Below are 15463 nucleotides of genomic sequence, written 5' to 3' on the forward strand. Positions count from 1 at the left end.
CCCTAGTCAGATGAGTGGCTATCACTCTGTCCTTACACCTTGGGCACAGGGCTGATCAAGTTGTCTCAATATAGACCATATCTCACAACCTACTTCTAACCTTTGCTAGGAGGAAATAAATTTGCTTCTATGGTACAACATAAAACCAGGACTTCTATTTCATCTGGTTTTGTTCCCAATCTTCCAGGGCCTGAGACCCCCAATACAAACTGCTTAAAATTCCTCAGCATTACTGGTTCTCTCGTCAATTCAGAAATATACTCTCTTGCCTACGATGGGATCCATCTGGGTCTGCCCTGGTCAGTCTCAAACCTGAGCACTGCAGATTTTGGCATGGCTCTGCTGTCAGTTGTCACTCATTTCCCAAGCTGTGTATCATTTTAATCTGATCCTCTGATCTTATGTCTGCTCTTCAGAATACTTCCCATCTATCAACCTTGAATTCAAAGGCCCCGATCTCCAGTCCATTCTCTGATCTCTAAATCAATCTTTCTTTCCAGTTTGAGTCCTATAGTTTTACCGACCCTGTTCCTACCCAAACTGAATTTTCTTCTTTTTTAGTGCATTATCATCATTATGATTATAATATTTATTTGGGGTGGGGGGCAGAACCTGTGCATCACTGTAGTAAATGTGATGTTGCGATGGAACTCAAGCTTGTGCACCACTACCGAGCTCACTGTTCATTTATTCACTCGGGGTTTTTTGTTTGTTTGTTGTTTGCCACAGGGCTGTCGGAGGGGGTTCCATGCATACACAATTCCAACACTCCTGAGGACTTTTTAAATACAAGGTCAAAGAGATGGAAAAAGATGTCTCCGAGAGCTAAGCAGAGACACCGTAGCACTGCTCCACCTCTCATGAAGCACCCCTCACACAGGTGGGTGCTCCCAGATGGTGGCTAAAGGCCTGAATCCAGGTCCTCCAACATGATGTGTTCTACACCAGGTGAGCTGTCCACACCACCAATTACACTGAGGGCTTCTTAAATTTATTTACTTACTAATGAGAGAAAGAGACAGACAGATATCACTCCATAGCATCATGCAGGCACATGTGTTGCCAGGGACAGAACCCGGGACTTCATACTTGAGGACCTAATACTTAATCTACTTAGTCACCTCCCAAGTCACCTAAGCAGAGTTCTTAAGTCAGAGAGGCTATTCAGAAGTGCTGGGAAGGGACCAGGTGGTGGCACACCCATGAGAACGCACATATTAAAATGTGCAAGGACCAGGGATCAACCCTCCAGTTCCCACCTGCAGGGAGAAAGCTTCATGAGTGGTGAAGCAGTGCTACAGGTGTCTCTCTATCTTCTCCTCTCTTGATTTATCTCTGATTCTAGCCAACAAATAAAATATTTAAAAGACTTTTAAAAAAAATCACTGGGTTCTAGGACTGAGAGTGTTTTGCAGACACCTATCACACAAAAATGAAAAACTGTACTCGTGTCAGTCAACAACTATACCATAAATCATTAACCCTCCAACATTAAGTTTTTTTTAAAAAAAGAAAAGAAAGAAAACACTGGGTCCTTGAAGTGTGGACAGGACAGAAACAGGAGAGCAGACGGGTGTGGCACAAAGGGCAGAAAGGCTGAAAGGAGAACAGAACAAGTGCCCAAGTGTGTGAGGTAGACGAGGAAATATGAGACTGGCCTGAGAGGAATAGTGTGTCCTCTAAGCCACATTCAAACAGAGGAGTCTGGGCTTGGTAGAACAAGTCACTGAAAAAATGCTGTGTGCTCCTGAGTGACAGGGTGAAATTGCTATTTGTCTAGTACTGAAAACATGAGCACGAAGAGCAGATTAGAGGCAGGAGGTGTTAAGTGAGGCACTTGAAAGCTACAGCACGACAGAGTAATGTCATGGTCCAGAATGCTGCCAGTGCCAGTGGGAAATGAGAAATGAGCACTCGGACTCTATGAAGAAAACTGACATATCTCAGTGACCAAGGAGGCCCCGGCGACACAGGAGGAGACAGAGGGTAATTACGATAATGGTAATAACTGACATTTACTGGGCGCTTACTATGTAATCAGGGACTCTTCCATGTAATTCAAAGCATTAACTCACTCAGTCCTCACTGAAGCCCTATGAGAGAGAAATGATGCTACTTGTAGAAGAAACTACAGCAGAAAGGTTACAACTTACAACTCTAGGCCCATCCTGACCCACCAGAGGATGCCTTTATCTGAAGGAAGGGAAGGAGCCTATGGGGTGGGAAGGGAAGCTACAAATTTGAAAAACTGGAAGAACCATGTCCTAAAAGAATGTCATTTGGGAAACCTCACTAATTGGGGTAAATGTTTTAACATGTGCGCTCAACCAGGTGCGCCACCGCCTGGCCCCCGGGGCAAATGTTTTATAAAATAACTCAGGCGCGGTCATGCTCGGGTTCCGCTCTCTTTCTGCCGCCATCTTGGTTCCGCGTTGCCCGCACAAAATGCCCGGTGAAGCCACAGAAACTGTCCCTGCTACAGAGCAGGAGTTGCCACAGCCACAGGCTGCGACAGGGTCTGGAACAGAATCTGACAGCGATGAGTCAGTACCACACAAGCAACCACACAACGAGCTTAGCTGGCGGCAACAGCTGAACTCGATGAAGAACCAGTCAGTAAAGCGAAAGGCTATGTCCAAACTGGGTCTTCGGCAGGTTACAGGGGTTACTAGAGTCACTATCCGAAAATCAAAGAATGTCCTCTTTGTCATGACAAAGCCAGATGTCTACAAAAGTCCAGCATCAGATAACTACATAGTTTTTGGAGAAGCAAAGATTGAAGATTTATCTCAGCAAGCACATCTAGCAGCTGCTGAGAAATTCAAAGCTGAGGGTGAGGCGGTCTCTAACATCCAAGAAAACACGCCAACTTCAACTGTACAAGAGAGTGAAGAGGAAGAGGTTGATGAAGCCGATTTAGAAGTTAAGGACATAGAATTGGTCATGTCACAAGCAAATGTCTCAAGAGCAAAGGCAGTTCGAGTCCTGAAGAACAACAGTAATGATATTGTAGATGCTATATTATGGAACTAACAATGTAACCATCTTGAAAGAAAAAAAAACACTTTTGGGGGTGGGATATTACAAGAGTATCTGCAGCTTGTGGTTTGAAATTTGTACTGTTTCTATCATTAATAAAGTTATGGCTTCTTGTTGGATGAAAAAATAATATTAATAACTCAGATTTCAGGATTCTAGTCTTCTCTGAAGCTGATGATTTAGAAATCTGCTTGCAGCAGACAAACTAGATGCAAGGGGAGAGACAGTCCCGGCTTGGAAAAGAATCCATTCTGGGATAGAGAACACAGAACTGTCTTTACTTAGATTATGAAGTGTGGCTGTCTTTGCCTAGACTGAAGTGTTCTATCGCTCTTCACCTCCCAAGATGAGAAGCTGTACTTCCTGAAAAGAACTAGATCAAAGGCAATGGAGGGCTTTCTAGCACTATCCTTTATCCTAGCCCAGACGCATGGTAATGTGGGAGGTGACAGTAATCTTCACTGGATCTCACTGCTGACCTCCGTGCCTTTCCCTTTCCCTTGCTAACACCATCTATAACAAGACACATGTGGGAAGGCTTCAATAAGGGATTGCTCAGACTAAAGGAGGTCTTACTAAGAGAACACCTGCAGTTCTATCTTTTCAGCCTAATGGTCAGCAGAACAACATAACAATGAAAATTTGAGCTCTACAGATATTTGAATGTGCATCATAAAAAATGTGTGGGGTGGGGATAGACAGCATACTGGTTATACAAAGAGACTCTCATGCCTAAGGCTTCAAAGTCCTAGGTTCAGTCCCCCACACCATCATAAACCAGAGCTGATCAGTGTTCTCATTTTAAAAAATACATATATAAATGTGTGCCACTCAGCCATTTTAAAAAGCTCTTTAAATTCAATGCATTCAAGCCCCCAGCTCCCCACCTGCAGGGGGGTCGTTTCACAGGCAGTGAAGCAGGTCAGCAGGTGTCTTTCTCTCTCCCTCTGTCTTCCTCTCCTCTCTCCATTTCTTTCTGTCCTATCCAACAACGACAACAATAACTACAACAATTTAAAAAAGAGTAACAAAAGGGAATAAATTTTTTAAAAATTTTTAGAAAAAATTTTATTGAAATAAAAAATTAAATAAATTTTAAAATCTTCAATGCAAAGTCATTCCTGATAGCATTTCCAGGTCCTGATGTAATTTCTCATGAAGACAAATACAAAATTACATTTTAATATGTACAACTATGTCGTTAGGTAAAAGTGTGGCCCTGTGAAAGCTACGCCTCCTGTCACAGGGAGCACTCTGGCTTCACCTTTACTTCTATACAACAGACAGCGCACATAGCAAGTCCAGCTTCTTTTTTAAATGTTTTGTTTATTTATTTATTCCCTTTTCTTGCCCTTCTTGTTTTATTGTTGTAGTTATTGATGGATAGGACAGAGAGAAGTGGAGAGAGGAAGGGAAGACAGAGATGGGGAGAGAAAGATAGACACCTGCAGACCTGTTTCAACACCTGTGAAGCGGCTCTCCTGCAGATGGGGAGCCAGGGCCTCGAACTGGGATCCTTCCACTGGTCCTTGCACTTTGCACCACATGCGCTTAACCTGCTGCGCTACTGCCCATCTCCCCCAAGTCCAGCTTCTAATCCTCCAAAAACTCTGTGTTGCCCCTCACCCTCTATGACAGTCACCCACACAGTAGCCTTGCAGTGTGGGTATGATTTAAACTCCTACATCAAGAAAATGACCAATCGCTACATGGTGTGGACTCTCACTGGCTCATTCTGAGAATTTCAGGGTGGACAGTGAAACTGTGAAGGACAAGAGCTTATCACAGCCTGAGTAACTTTTCCTTTCTTTCTTTTTTTTTTTTTTTTTGACTATTATAAAAGTTTATTTAGGGGGTCGGGCGGTGGCGCAGTGGGTTAAGCGCATATGGCGCAAAGCACAGGGACCGGCGTAAGGATCCGGGTAGAGCGCCCGGCTCCCCACCTGCAGGGGAGTCGCTTCACAGGCGGTGAAGCAGGTCTGCAGGTGTCTATCTTTCTCTCCCCCTCTCTGTCTTCCCCTCCTCTCTCCATTTCTCTCTGTCCTATCCAACAACGAATTGCGTCAACAAGGGCAATAATAATAACCACAACGAAGCTACAACAAGGGCAACAAAAAAAGGGGGGGAAAAAATGGCCTCCAGGAGCGGTGGATTCATGGTGCAGGCACCAAGCCCAGCAATAACCCTGGAGGAGGAAAAAAAAAAAAAAAGAAAAAAGAAAAAGAAAAAAATAAAATAAAAATAAAAGTTTATTTAACAAAACTCAGTAAGAAAATGTACATAACCTAATTTTTATATCAAAGTGAAAAGATGCAGTGGAAGAGGGGACATGCTGAACAATCTTCTTGTTGAACAGTCGTTGTGTTTATACTCATTCCAAGGCTTCTAACATGATGATGCTATTTCCACACATTCATCTATCACAAGGTTCATAAACAGGTCAAATCCCCGCAGAATTCCTTGGACAGATCTACCGCCATTTAATTTCAATAACTTCTTGTCCATAAATTTTTTTCAGTTCGGGAGGATGAGCCTTGCTCATGGTGTCTACTCTGCGAGCTCAAAGACACTTTCCAGACAAAATTCTTGGCTTCTTCCACGCTCCTGCGGCAGAACCCTGAGTAACTTTTCATCAAAGACAATATGGAAACACAAAAGACAGTATTTGACCTATGGTCACCATTAATTCCCCTAATAAAAATGACGAGGAGGAGAAAGAAAAAGAGTAGAGGAATTCACTAACATTGCATAACATTTGTTATGGGTCAATATTCTTTTTAAAAAAATATTTCATTTATTTATTAATGAGAACAATAGAAGGAGAAAAAGAAAAATCAGACATCACTCTGGTACATGTGCTGCCGGGGATTGAACTTGGGACCTCATGCTTGAGAGTCCAATGCCTTATCCACTGTACCACCTACCAGACCACTCAATAATTATTCCTTAGTAACAATATTCTACTTAATTTATAGCAACAGAAAAATTGAAAATGTTTAAATACTTTTAAAGTTCTACGTTCTAGGCTTATTTATTACCCTTTTACACCTAAAAAAGAAAAAAAAATCTAAGAAAAGTTGGTCCCACAGAGCTAGAATTTATAAAATGTGAGGGGGGAGGGAGGGAGAGAAAAAAGGAGCTAGAGAAAGAGGGAGGACCAGGGAGGGAGGAGAAAGGAAGAGAGGGGGGAGAGGAAGAGGGGGGGAGGAGAGAGAGAGAGACCGAGACAGAGAGAGAGAGAGAGAGAGAGAGAGAGAGAGAGTGTGTGTGTGTGTGTGTGTGTGTGTGTGTGTGTGTGTGTTTGTGTGTGAGAGAGAGACACAGAGAGAGAGAGAGAGAGAGACCTATAGCACTGCTTCACCATAACTGTCAAATACCAGCAAAGGAGTGAAAGTGTTAGTAAACTATCTCAGGAGATGCTATTGCTATTACTCCATTGCTTCTCACTGAGGCAAACTTCCCAACTTCTCTCTATACCAACTTTTTTTTTCCTCTAGCAGCTCATTTCTTCAGTTTCATGAACACTTTAATATTTCCCATCTTAAATAAAATTTTCCACTGACACTACATTCCCATTGCCCTAATCCCCTTAGTCTACAGCAAAATTCATGTTAAAAATATTTTACTTACTGTCTTCATTTCCCTCTCCACCTGTGCTTACAGAGATTGTCTTTATCAAGGTCACCAGCAAATCTCCACAGCATGAAACACAATTATCAGCTCTTGGTCTGAATCCTATCTGACCTATTGGCAGCATCTGACACAGCTGGTTATTTCCTCTACCCTAACACATTTCTCATTCTTTTGATTCCCAGAGACACCTTTTGTTATTTGTCTTTCTTCTTCCTCATTGGTCCTCCTCCAATATCATCTTTGCAAATGCTCATCTTCATCTTGACCTCTAAATAAAGCTGACTTGCCTCTAGGGTTAGTCCTTGAATCTCTTCTCTATTTTTTTTTTTAAGATTTTGTTTATTAATGAGAAAGATAGGAGGAGAAGGAAAGAACCAGATATCACCCTGGTACATGTGCTGTTGGGGCTTGAACTCAGGACCTCATGCTTGAGAGTTCAGTGCTTTATCCACTGAGTCATCTCCCAGATCACTCTCTCTTTTTTTTTTAATTGGATACAGACGGAGAGAAATTGAGAGAGGAGGTAGAGACACCTGCAGCCCTGCTTCACCCATCACAAAGCTTTCCCCCTAAGGTGGGGACCAGGGTCTTGAACCTGGGTCCTTGCACACTATAATATAAGTGCTTAACCAGGTACGTCATCACCTGGCCCCCACTGTTTGGACTCTTTAGTGTGATAGATGTACCAGCTCAGCCTGTTTCTGTGTCAAGTCTGGCCTTGTCTGTATTCCTTAATAAATAATCTCTGAGGGTCGAGCGGTGGCCCAGCGGGTTCTTCTTCTAGCGTTTGCCCTTCTTCCGTAGCCAGTCAATAGTGTCAGGTTGAGCCTGATGTAAAGTTTCGAGACCTCCTTTGAATCTGGAGAGGTGGCAGTCGTTGACTATGTGGGTCATAGTCTGTCTGGAGCCGCAGGGGCAGTTCGGGTCATCTCTGGCTCCCCAGCGATAGAACATAGCGGCGCACCAGCCATGGCCTGTTCGATAGCGATTGAGGAGGGCCCAATCATAACGTCAAAGCCGGGTTGACGCTTGCAGGGGTCTGAGATGAGGTGTTTGTTCTTTACCTCAGCTGACTGCCAACTCTGTTTCCAAGAGTCTGGAACAGAGAAGTTCAGTGTAGGTGTAGGGGACCAGATTGGGTGACGAGACGTCAAGCGTTGGACAGGGTGGGAGAAAATATCCGCGTATATTGGCAGGTCCAGTCAAGCATAGACGTGGGAAATGAACTTAGATGATGCCGCAGCGGGTTAAGCACACGTGGCACAAAGCACAAGGACCTGGCATAAGGATCCCGGTTGAGCCCCCACTCCGCACCTGAAGGAGAGTCACTTCACAGGCAGTGAAGCAGGTCTGCAGGTGTCTACCTTTCTCTTCCCTCTCTGTCTTCTCCACCTCTCTCCATTTCTCTCTGTCCTATCCAATAACAATGACATCAATAATAACTACAACAATTTCTTCTAGCGTTTGCCCTTCTTCCGTAGCCAGTTAACAGCGTCAGGTTGAGCCTGATGTAAAGTTTCGAGACCTCCTTTGAATCTGGAGAGGTGGCAGTCGTTGACTATGTGGGTCATAGTCTGTCTGGAGCCGCAGGGGCAGTTCGGGTACAACAATGAAACAAGGGCAACAAAAGGGAATAAATATTTAAAAGAATTTAAAAATTAAAAAAAGAAGAAGAAGAAGAAGAAACAGAAGGTCCATCAGCAGTTAGAGCAGTCTCTTTCTTTTTCTTTTTTTCCCCCCTTTTCTTACCCTTGTTGTAGCCTTGTTGTGGTTATTATTGTTACTGTTGATATCGTTCATTGTTGGATAGGACAGATAGAATTGGGGAGGGAGACAGAGAGGGGGAGAGAAAGACAGACACCTGCAGACCTGCTTCACCGCTTGTGAAGCGAATCCCCTGCAGGTAGGGAGCCGGGGGCTCGAACCAGGATCCTTACGCGGGTCCTTGCGCTTTGCACTACATGCACTTAACTGGCTGCGCGGTTACCGCCTGACCCCCCAGAGCAGTCTTTTTCACACTAAGTCAGATCTTGTCACTATTGCTCAAAACATCAAATGACTTGCCAAGTCACTTGGAATAATTAATTAATTAAGCTAAGTTCTGGCACTCCAGAGCTGAGCTGTGCTCTGGTGAGGGAAGAAAAAGAAAAAAAAAAAAAAAAAGAACTAAGTCATGCAAATAAATGTATTTAACAAAATACCTAACAACTGTGGAACATTTTTACATGCTAAACATGAATGTGGCCTCCTTAAATGTATGTATTTATTTACATCACATTGTTTTGTAAATGGTTGTGACTAGTAATTTCACAGTTATTTATCAGGTGACTAATCTTACCTCAATGAAAGAAGCTGATGTAAGGCAAAAGATACACACCCCAACCTTTGCTCTCCTTTGAGAAATATGTTAACGAGTACTTAATGCAATACTTTCAAGGCTAGATTGGAAACCAAATCAAATGAAGTGATTTTATATCATACACTCATCATTACTTGTATATTTGCTGGCTTATAGTTGTAATATTCAAAGACAAAGTGATTACAGCATTTCTTTATTTAAAAAGGAAAAACTCTACCCCTTTGACAAAAATCTGGTTGCTATTCCATTTTGCACCGTATTAGACTCAAAACATCTTTTTTTTCTAAGCCAAAAATTACCTGGAAGAAAGTATATTTTTTAACATTTATTTAAAATAGGACTAACTCGTTTATGTCAATTACTACTGTAATTAACAAGTTCACCTAATGTATATGAACCTTGCTTTAAAAGTCACTTTTATTACCAAAAACATATTTTCAATTACTACATCTGAAAAAGTCAAGTGGCCAATTCCTTTAACCTCATGTTAAGTGGAAGTCAAAGAAATCATGAATTTATTGAATATAAAGTCTTCAACTCAACAGAGTGATTGTTTTTTAATTTTTAGTTTGACCTGTAAATACTCATTCTTTATTAATACTTATCACATAAATGCTTCCGGGTAAAGACCTTAAAACTTACGGTGCAATAATGGCTCTAGCAGGTCTTTTTGTAGACTGTACTTGTGAAAGCCAACCTTCTAGCTGTGCATTCAGCTGCGGTCCTATAAAAAGAGAGGGAAAGTGAAGTCAGCAAAGCATTGTACTGGAGATAACCATACATGACACAAAGCCTGTGGTCACCCTCTCTGGGGCTGAAACAGTTTAGTGGGCAGAGGGATCATCAATGTGGAAGCTAACATTTTAAAAATTAACCAAGTACAAAGGCTCTAGCAAGTTGTGTGATAAGGCCAAGGACTGATTAAAAAACTTGAATTTATACATACTTATTTACAACTGCCTTCATTCCAGAAGAGCAGTATGCTCCACAATTAGAGATGTTTAAGCAAAATACAGAGAGAGACAAAAGAGAGTAAATATATGAAAAGACAATATCCAACCAAATGTTTTTAAGAGTACCAAAATTGGCCTTAATCACTAAAATCATATGCAGGGAGGGATCACTCCCCACCCAATGGCCTTTCCATTCATCCATTCACCCAGTTCTCTACTCCTGTGGTTATGACAACCAATGCCTACAACTCAAAAATCTGCTTCAAACATCTCACTCCCTTCATTTCCTACCTTTCTAGTTCACACCTAGAAATCTGTTGAGCCCAGAAGATTGGAAGTTATTTTTTCTCACTGACTTTCATTCTCTCTTTCCACTTCTTACCCAGCCTGAGATTCAAGGATCCATCACTATAGCCATTCCCAAGTCTATATTCAAAAGTCATCCCTTTGCTCCTGGCTGCTCTCTTTCTATTAGAGTCAAAACCAACTTCCCACTTGAGCAGCTGAGTAGAAGTGAAAAGAAACACAAGAACTCTGAAATCACAATCAGGAATTTTACCTGTACCACAGCCAAGAAGTAAAGCTCAGAAGCTACATTAACTAGTGAATTTGCACCCAATCTTTAAGACAAGGAATTACCTAAGAGTTCCTCCTTTTATTTTACACCTTCACTCCTTCTCACTGCCAGCACTTTGTCAAGGAAAATCCACAGAGGCAAGTAGCCAGGGGTTTACCTGGTTCAGGTACTGAAAGCCAAGCACCATGGGAAAATCAGTACTTGGCAAATCTGGAAATTAGTCACCCAACTTCAAAAAAGAGCTAATCCTTTTCCCACCACTTATCCTGCCTTCCCTCCAGTTTCAACAGGTTGCCTATTTTAGAATTAATCATTCCATAAAATCTGTTTGGACCACACTAAGAAATAAACCCTAAGGGGCTGGGTGGTGGCGCACCCAGTTAAGCACACAGTACAAAACACAAGGATTTATGCAAGGATCTGGGTTCAAGCTCCCAGCTCCCCACCTGCAGGAGGGACACTTCACAAGCGGTGAAGCAGGTCTACAGGTGTCTGTCTACCTTTGTCTCTGCCTATCTCCTCCTCCCCTCTCAATTTCTGTACTATCCAATAAAATTAAAAAAAAAAAAATGACCACCAGGAATAGTGGATTTATAGTGCTGGCACTGAGCCCCAGAGATAACCCTACAGGCAAAAAAGAAAAAGAAAAAGAAAAAAGAAACAAAAAAAACCCTGACACGTGGTGAAGATCTAGATACAGATAGATCAAAATGTTAGACATTTTAGAGCAGCACTTGGATGTCTGAATTTAACAGGCCAATAGCAAATATATGCGAGGGAGGGAGGGAGGAACACGGAGGGGGGAAATAAGGGAAGAGGGAATAAAGACAGAGGGCAAGAGCAGATAGCATAATGGGTATGCAATGAGATTCTCAAGCCTGAGGCTCTGAAGTCCCAGGTTCAATCTCCTGCGCCACCATAAACCAGAGCTAAGTAGTGCTCTGGGGAAAATAAATAAACAAATAAACAAAACAAAAAAGAGAGAAAGAGAGACACCTGCAGCACTGTCTCATCATTTGTGAAGCTTCTCCCCTGCAGGTGAGAGCCTGGGGCTTGAACCTGAGTCACTGCACATAGTAATGTGTGCATTCTTAAAGGTGCACTATTGCTCAGCCCCAGGCCAATAACATTTCAAATAAAAATTGGAGGACCAACAGAAAGTTACTTTTTAAATCATGCTACCATGAAATAAAACTTAAAATGTATTGATTATTGACCAATTATAATCATGATTTCAAAAACAAATATCACAACACCCAACAGTGAAGTTTAAGATAATTCCAATTCTTTAATACAAGAAAATTTCACTCTGACAGTATCAATATTGAGGCATCATTATTTTTTATAATTTTATTTATTTATTATGGCATACAGTCAGAGAGAAATTGAAAGGAGAGGGGGAGAGAGAGGGAGAGAGACAGAGAGACACCTGCAGCCCTCCTTCACGTCTCGTGAAGCTTTCCCCATGCAGGTGGGGACCAGGGGTTGAACCTAGGTCCTTGTGTACTCAACCAGGTGCACCACTGCCTGGCCCCTAACAATACTCTCCTTTAACTTTAGAAATAAATAATATTTCAGTAGTTTTCCCCAGATCCTTCTCCCATCATTGATATCCTGTTGTGACAACATACTTGTAGTTTTTGCTATGCTACTATTTATAAAACAGTATCTAATTTTTAGATACATCCCTGGGGGTGCTGCTTGTTTTTGTGTGTCTATGATAGAGCTCCTCACACTGGAAATAATATGCCTTCAGGAACACATGAACACAAAAACTGTAGCACTGAATCTAACACAACAACAACAACAAAAACAAAAAAGCAACCTTGCTATGAAGAATACTAATTGTGTGGTCCAGGAGGAAGCACAGTGGATAAAGCATTGGACTCTGAAGCACGAGGTCCTGAGTTCAGTCCCCAGCAGCACACGTACCAGAGTGATGTCTGGTTCTTTCTCTCTCCTCTCCTTTCTCATTAATAAATAAAATATTGGGGGCTAGGCAGTAGCGCAGCAGGTTATGCGCACATGGCGTAAGGCACAAGGACCAGCATAAGAATCCTGGTTTGAGCCCCAGGTTCCCCACCTGCAGGCAGGGGGGGGTGTCACTTCACGAGCCGCAAAGCAGGTCTGCAGGTGTCTATCTTTCTCTTCCCCTCTCTGTCTTCCCTTCCTCTCTCAATTTCTCTGTCCTATCCAACAACAATGACAGCAATAACAACAATAATAGTAACAACAAGAATACAGAACAAGGGCAACAAAAGAGAAAAAAATGGCACCCAGGAGCTACGAATTCGTAGTGCAGGCAGCGAACCTCAGCAATAACCCTGGAGGCAACAACAACAACAAAAACAGAATACTAATTAATTGTTCTCCTGGATGTAAGTGTAAAATGTTAAGTGAAATCTTTTGTGTCACTAATTGATTTAAACATTCTAAGAATTTGTTTTACATTTTTTCACTAAACTCTAGTTTACGTCAGAATATAAAGAACACCATGAACAAGAAAAAAAAAAAAAAAAACTAGAGTTCAGTTCAGGATATAACTCCATTGGGGAAATTAATCATCCAAATGAACAATCTTTAATGTGTATCAACCAACACGTATATCTAAGTCAACTGTGAATCACCACTTTAATATGCAAACTCTTTTTTTTTTTATAGTGTCTAGTCCACTGATGTAACTTAAAGGAGCTGCCTAATTTGAAGGATCACAGTGTTCTCCTCTCTCCAGATCATTTATAAAACTGGTATCTGGAGGGCCAGGAAGTAGCGCAGCAGGTTAAGCACACATGGTGTAAAGTGCAAGGATCAGCATAAAGATCCTGAAGCAGGTCTGCAGGTGTCTTTCTCTCCCCCTGTCTTCCCCTCCTCTCAATTTCTCTGTCCTATAACAATGGCAACAAAATGGAAAAAATGGCCTCCAGGAGCAGTGGATTCGTAGTGCAGGCACTGAAAACCCTAGAGGCAAGGGAAGAAAAAAAAAGGTATCTGCACACAGGTTTGATCACTTGTCAGACTACTGGTTTGGATTCTAAATTCCTACCCCTACTTTTTATTTATAAACAAAGGGCCTTGCCAGAGCAAATGATGCTACTGATCCCTTCACAGTATCTGGTCATACATACTGTTTTAAGATGTTAAACAAAATATTGATTTTTTTTCTTTTAAAGATGTATTTACTTCATAAGATAGAGGACTTCATGCCTATAAGGTATTGTCTATGGAGATGGTACCACCCCTGGTGCTCTCATATGGTGCTGTGACTTGAACCTGGGGCTTAAGCATGCAAGGTGTAGGGATGGGGGGTTATATAAGCACCAAACTTCCACCCACTTTCACCGTTTTAAATTACAATTCACAAGATTTTATATGTTTAGGAACTGTAATTTTCTTGTAATAGTTAAAAAGTTCTCCACACAGCAGAATCATCTGAGGTGTTTATTTGAGAAAAGTGATCAGGTCTGCCCTCAGAGCTGTCATCAGCGTCTCCGGGGAAAGCAACCAGGAACACATAACAAGCTCTCCAGGTGACTCCAACGCACATTAAGATGTGAGGCCCACTGCCAAAAGGAGCCTATTTGCTCATGTCATATGAGTGAACACAGCTAACAGATTCTCGGAAGGATTATATCTGAGATTTCTACTACAATAAATGAATCACAGAATCTAGAAATTAGCACCATATGTGTGTACCAGTTCCTACCTTTATTTTACCGGAGCACTGGTCAGCTCTGGCTTATGGGGGGGGGGGGTGAACATGGGACTTCAAAGCCTTAAGCATGGCAGTTTGTTTGCATAACCATTATGCTACCTCCCCATTTTTTTGTTTGTTTGTTTTTAACAAAACACTGCTCAGCTCTGGTTCATGGTAGTAGTGGAGAGACTGAACCTGAAACTTTTGTAGCCTCAGGCATGAGAGTCTCTTTGCATAACCATTATGCTACCTATCCCTACCCCAGTTTCTACTTCCAAACTAATTTGAAGTCTTAAGCATCAGTGTTCCTTAAAACCTAATTTTTTTCTTCTTTTTTTATTTTATTTTTATTTATTTGATAGGTACAAAAAGAAGGGGCTGGGTGGTAGTGCCCTTGGTTGAATGCTCATGTAACTATACACAAGGGCCTAGGTTCAAGCCCCCGTCACACCTGGGAGGGGAAGCTTCATAAGTGGTGAAGCAGTGCTGCAGGTATCTCTGTCCCTTTCCTTTCTCTATCTCTCTATTCCTCTCAGTTTCTGTCTGTCTCTATACAATAAATAAAGATAATTTTTAAAAATTTAGGGGAGTCAGGCAGGAGCACAGCAGGTTAAGCACACATGGCGCGGAAGTACAAGGACCCGCATAAGGATCCCGGTTCAAGCCCCCAGCTACCCACCTGCAAGGGAGTCACTTCACAGGGGGTGAAGCAGGTCTGCAGGTGTCTTTCTCTCACCCATTCCTCTCTCCATTTCTCTCTGTCCTATCTAACAACGACGATATCAATAACAACAGTAACAATAACTACTAAAAGGGGGGCTACAAAAGGGGGGAACTAAATAAATAAACAAACTTTATAAAAGACAAAAAGGAGGGGCCAGGCAATGGTGCACCTGGTTAAGTGTTCACATTCCAGTGAACAGGACCCAGGTTCAAGCCCCTGGCCCCCACTTGCAGGGGGAAAGCTTCACATGTGGTAGAGCAGACACAACTGCTGACAGTTACTGTACACATGCACACTCAGCATTCATTACACAGTTTAACGACGAACAGTACCTACTGTACATAGATCTATGAAACCCAAGCCAGTATTTTTCTTGTTAAAAAAAAGAGTGGCTGTTGAATGTAAAACATTAATTCCCCAATAAAGAAATAAACTTAAAAAAAAAAGAGTGGCAATTTAAAAATATTAGCATTTGGTTTCAATG

General features: G+C 42.0%; 1 protein-coding gene and 1 pseudogene across 4 annotated transcripts in view; one reads left to right on the top strand and one right to left on the bottom strand.

The window, feature by feature from the left end:
- MEMO1 (mediator of cell motility 1) overlaps positions 1 to 15463 on the bottom strand; it is a 120317-nt gene that overhangs the window by 66269 nt on the left and 38585 nt on the right. For all 4 annotated transcript variants that reach the window (XM_060186830.1, XM_007523895.3, XM_060186831.1 and 1 more), the window contains one exon: positions 9674 to 9755. In XM_060186830.1, the coding sequence (XP_060042813.1) occupies positions 9674 to 9755 (82 nt within the window). The remainder of the gene's footprint in view (positions 1 to 9673; positions 9756 to 15463) is intronic.
- On the top strand, positions 2406 to 3041 carry LOC103114248 (nascent polypeptide-associated complex subunit alpha-like; annotated as a pseudogene).

Source organism: Erinaceus europaeus, chromosome 3 (assembly GCF_950295315.1).
Source record: "Erinaceus europaeus chromosome 3, mEriEur2.1, whole genome shotgun sequence".
NCBI classification, from domain to species: Eukaryota; Metazoa; Chordata; class Mammalia; order Eulipotyphla; family Erinaceidae; genus Erinaceus; species Erinaceus europaeus.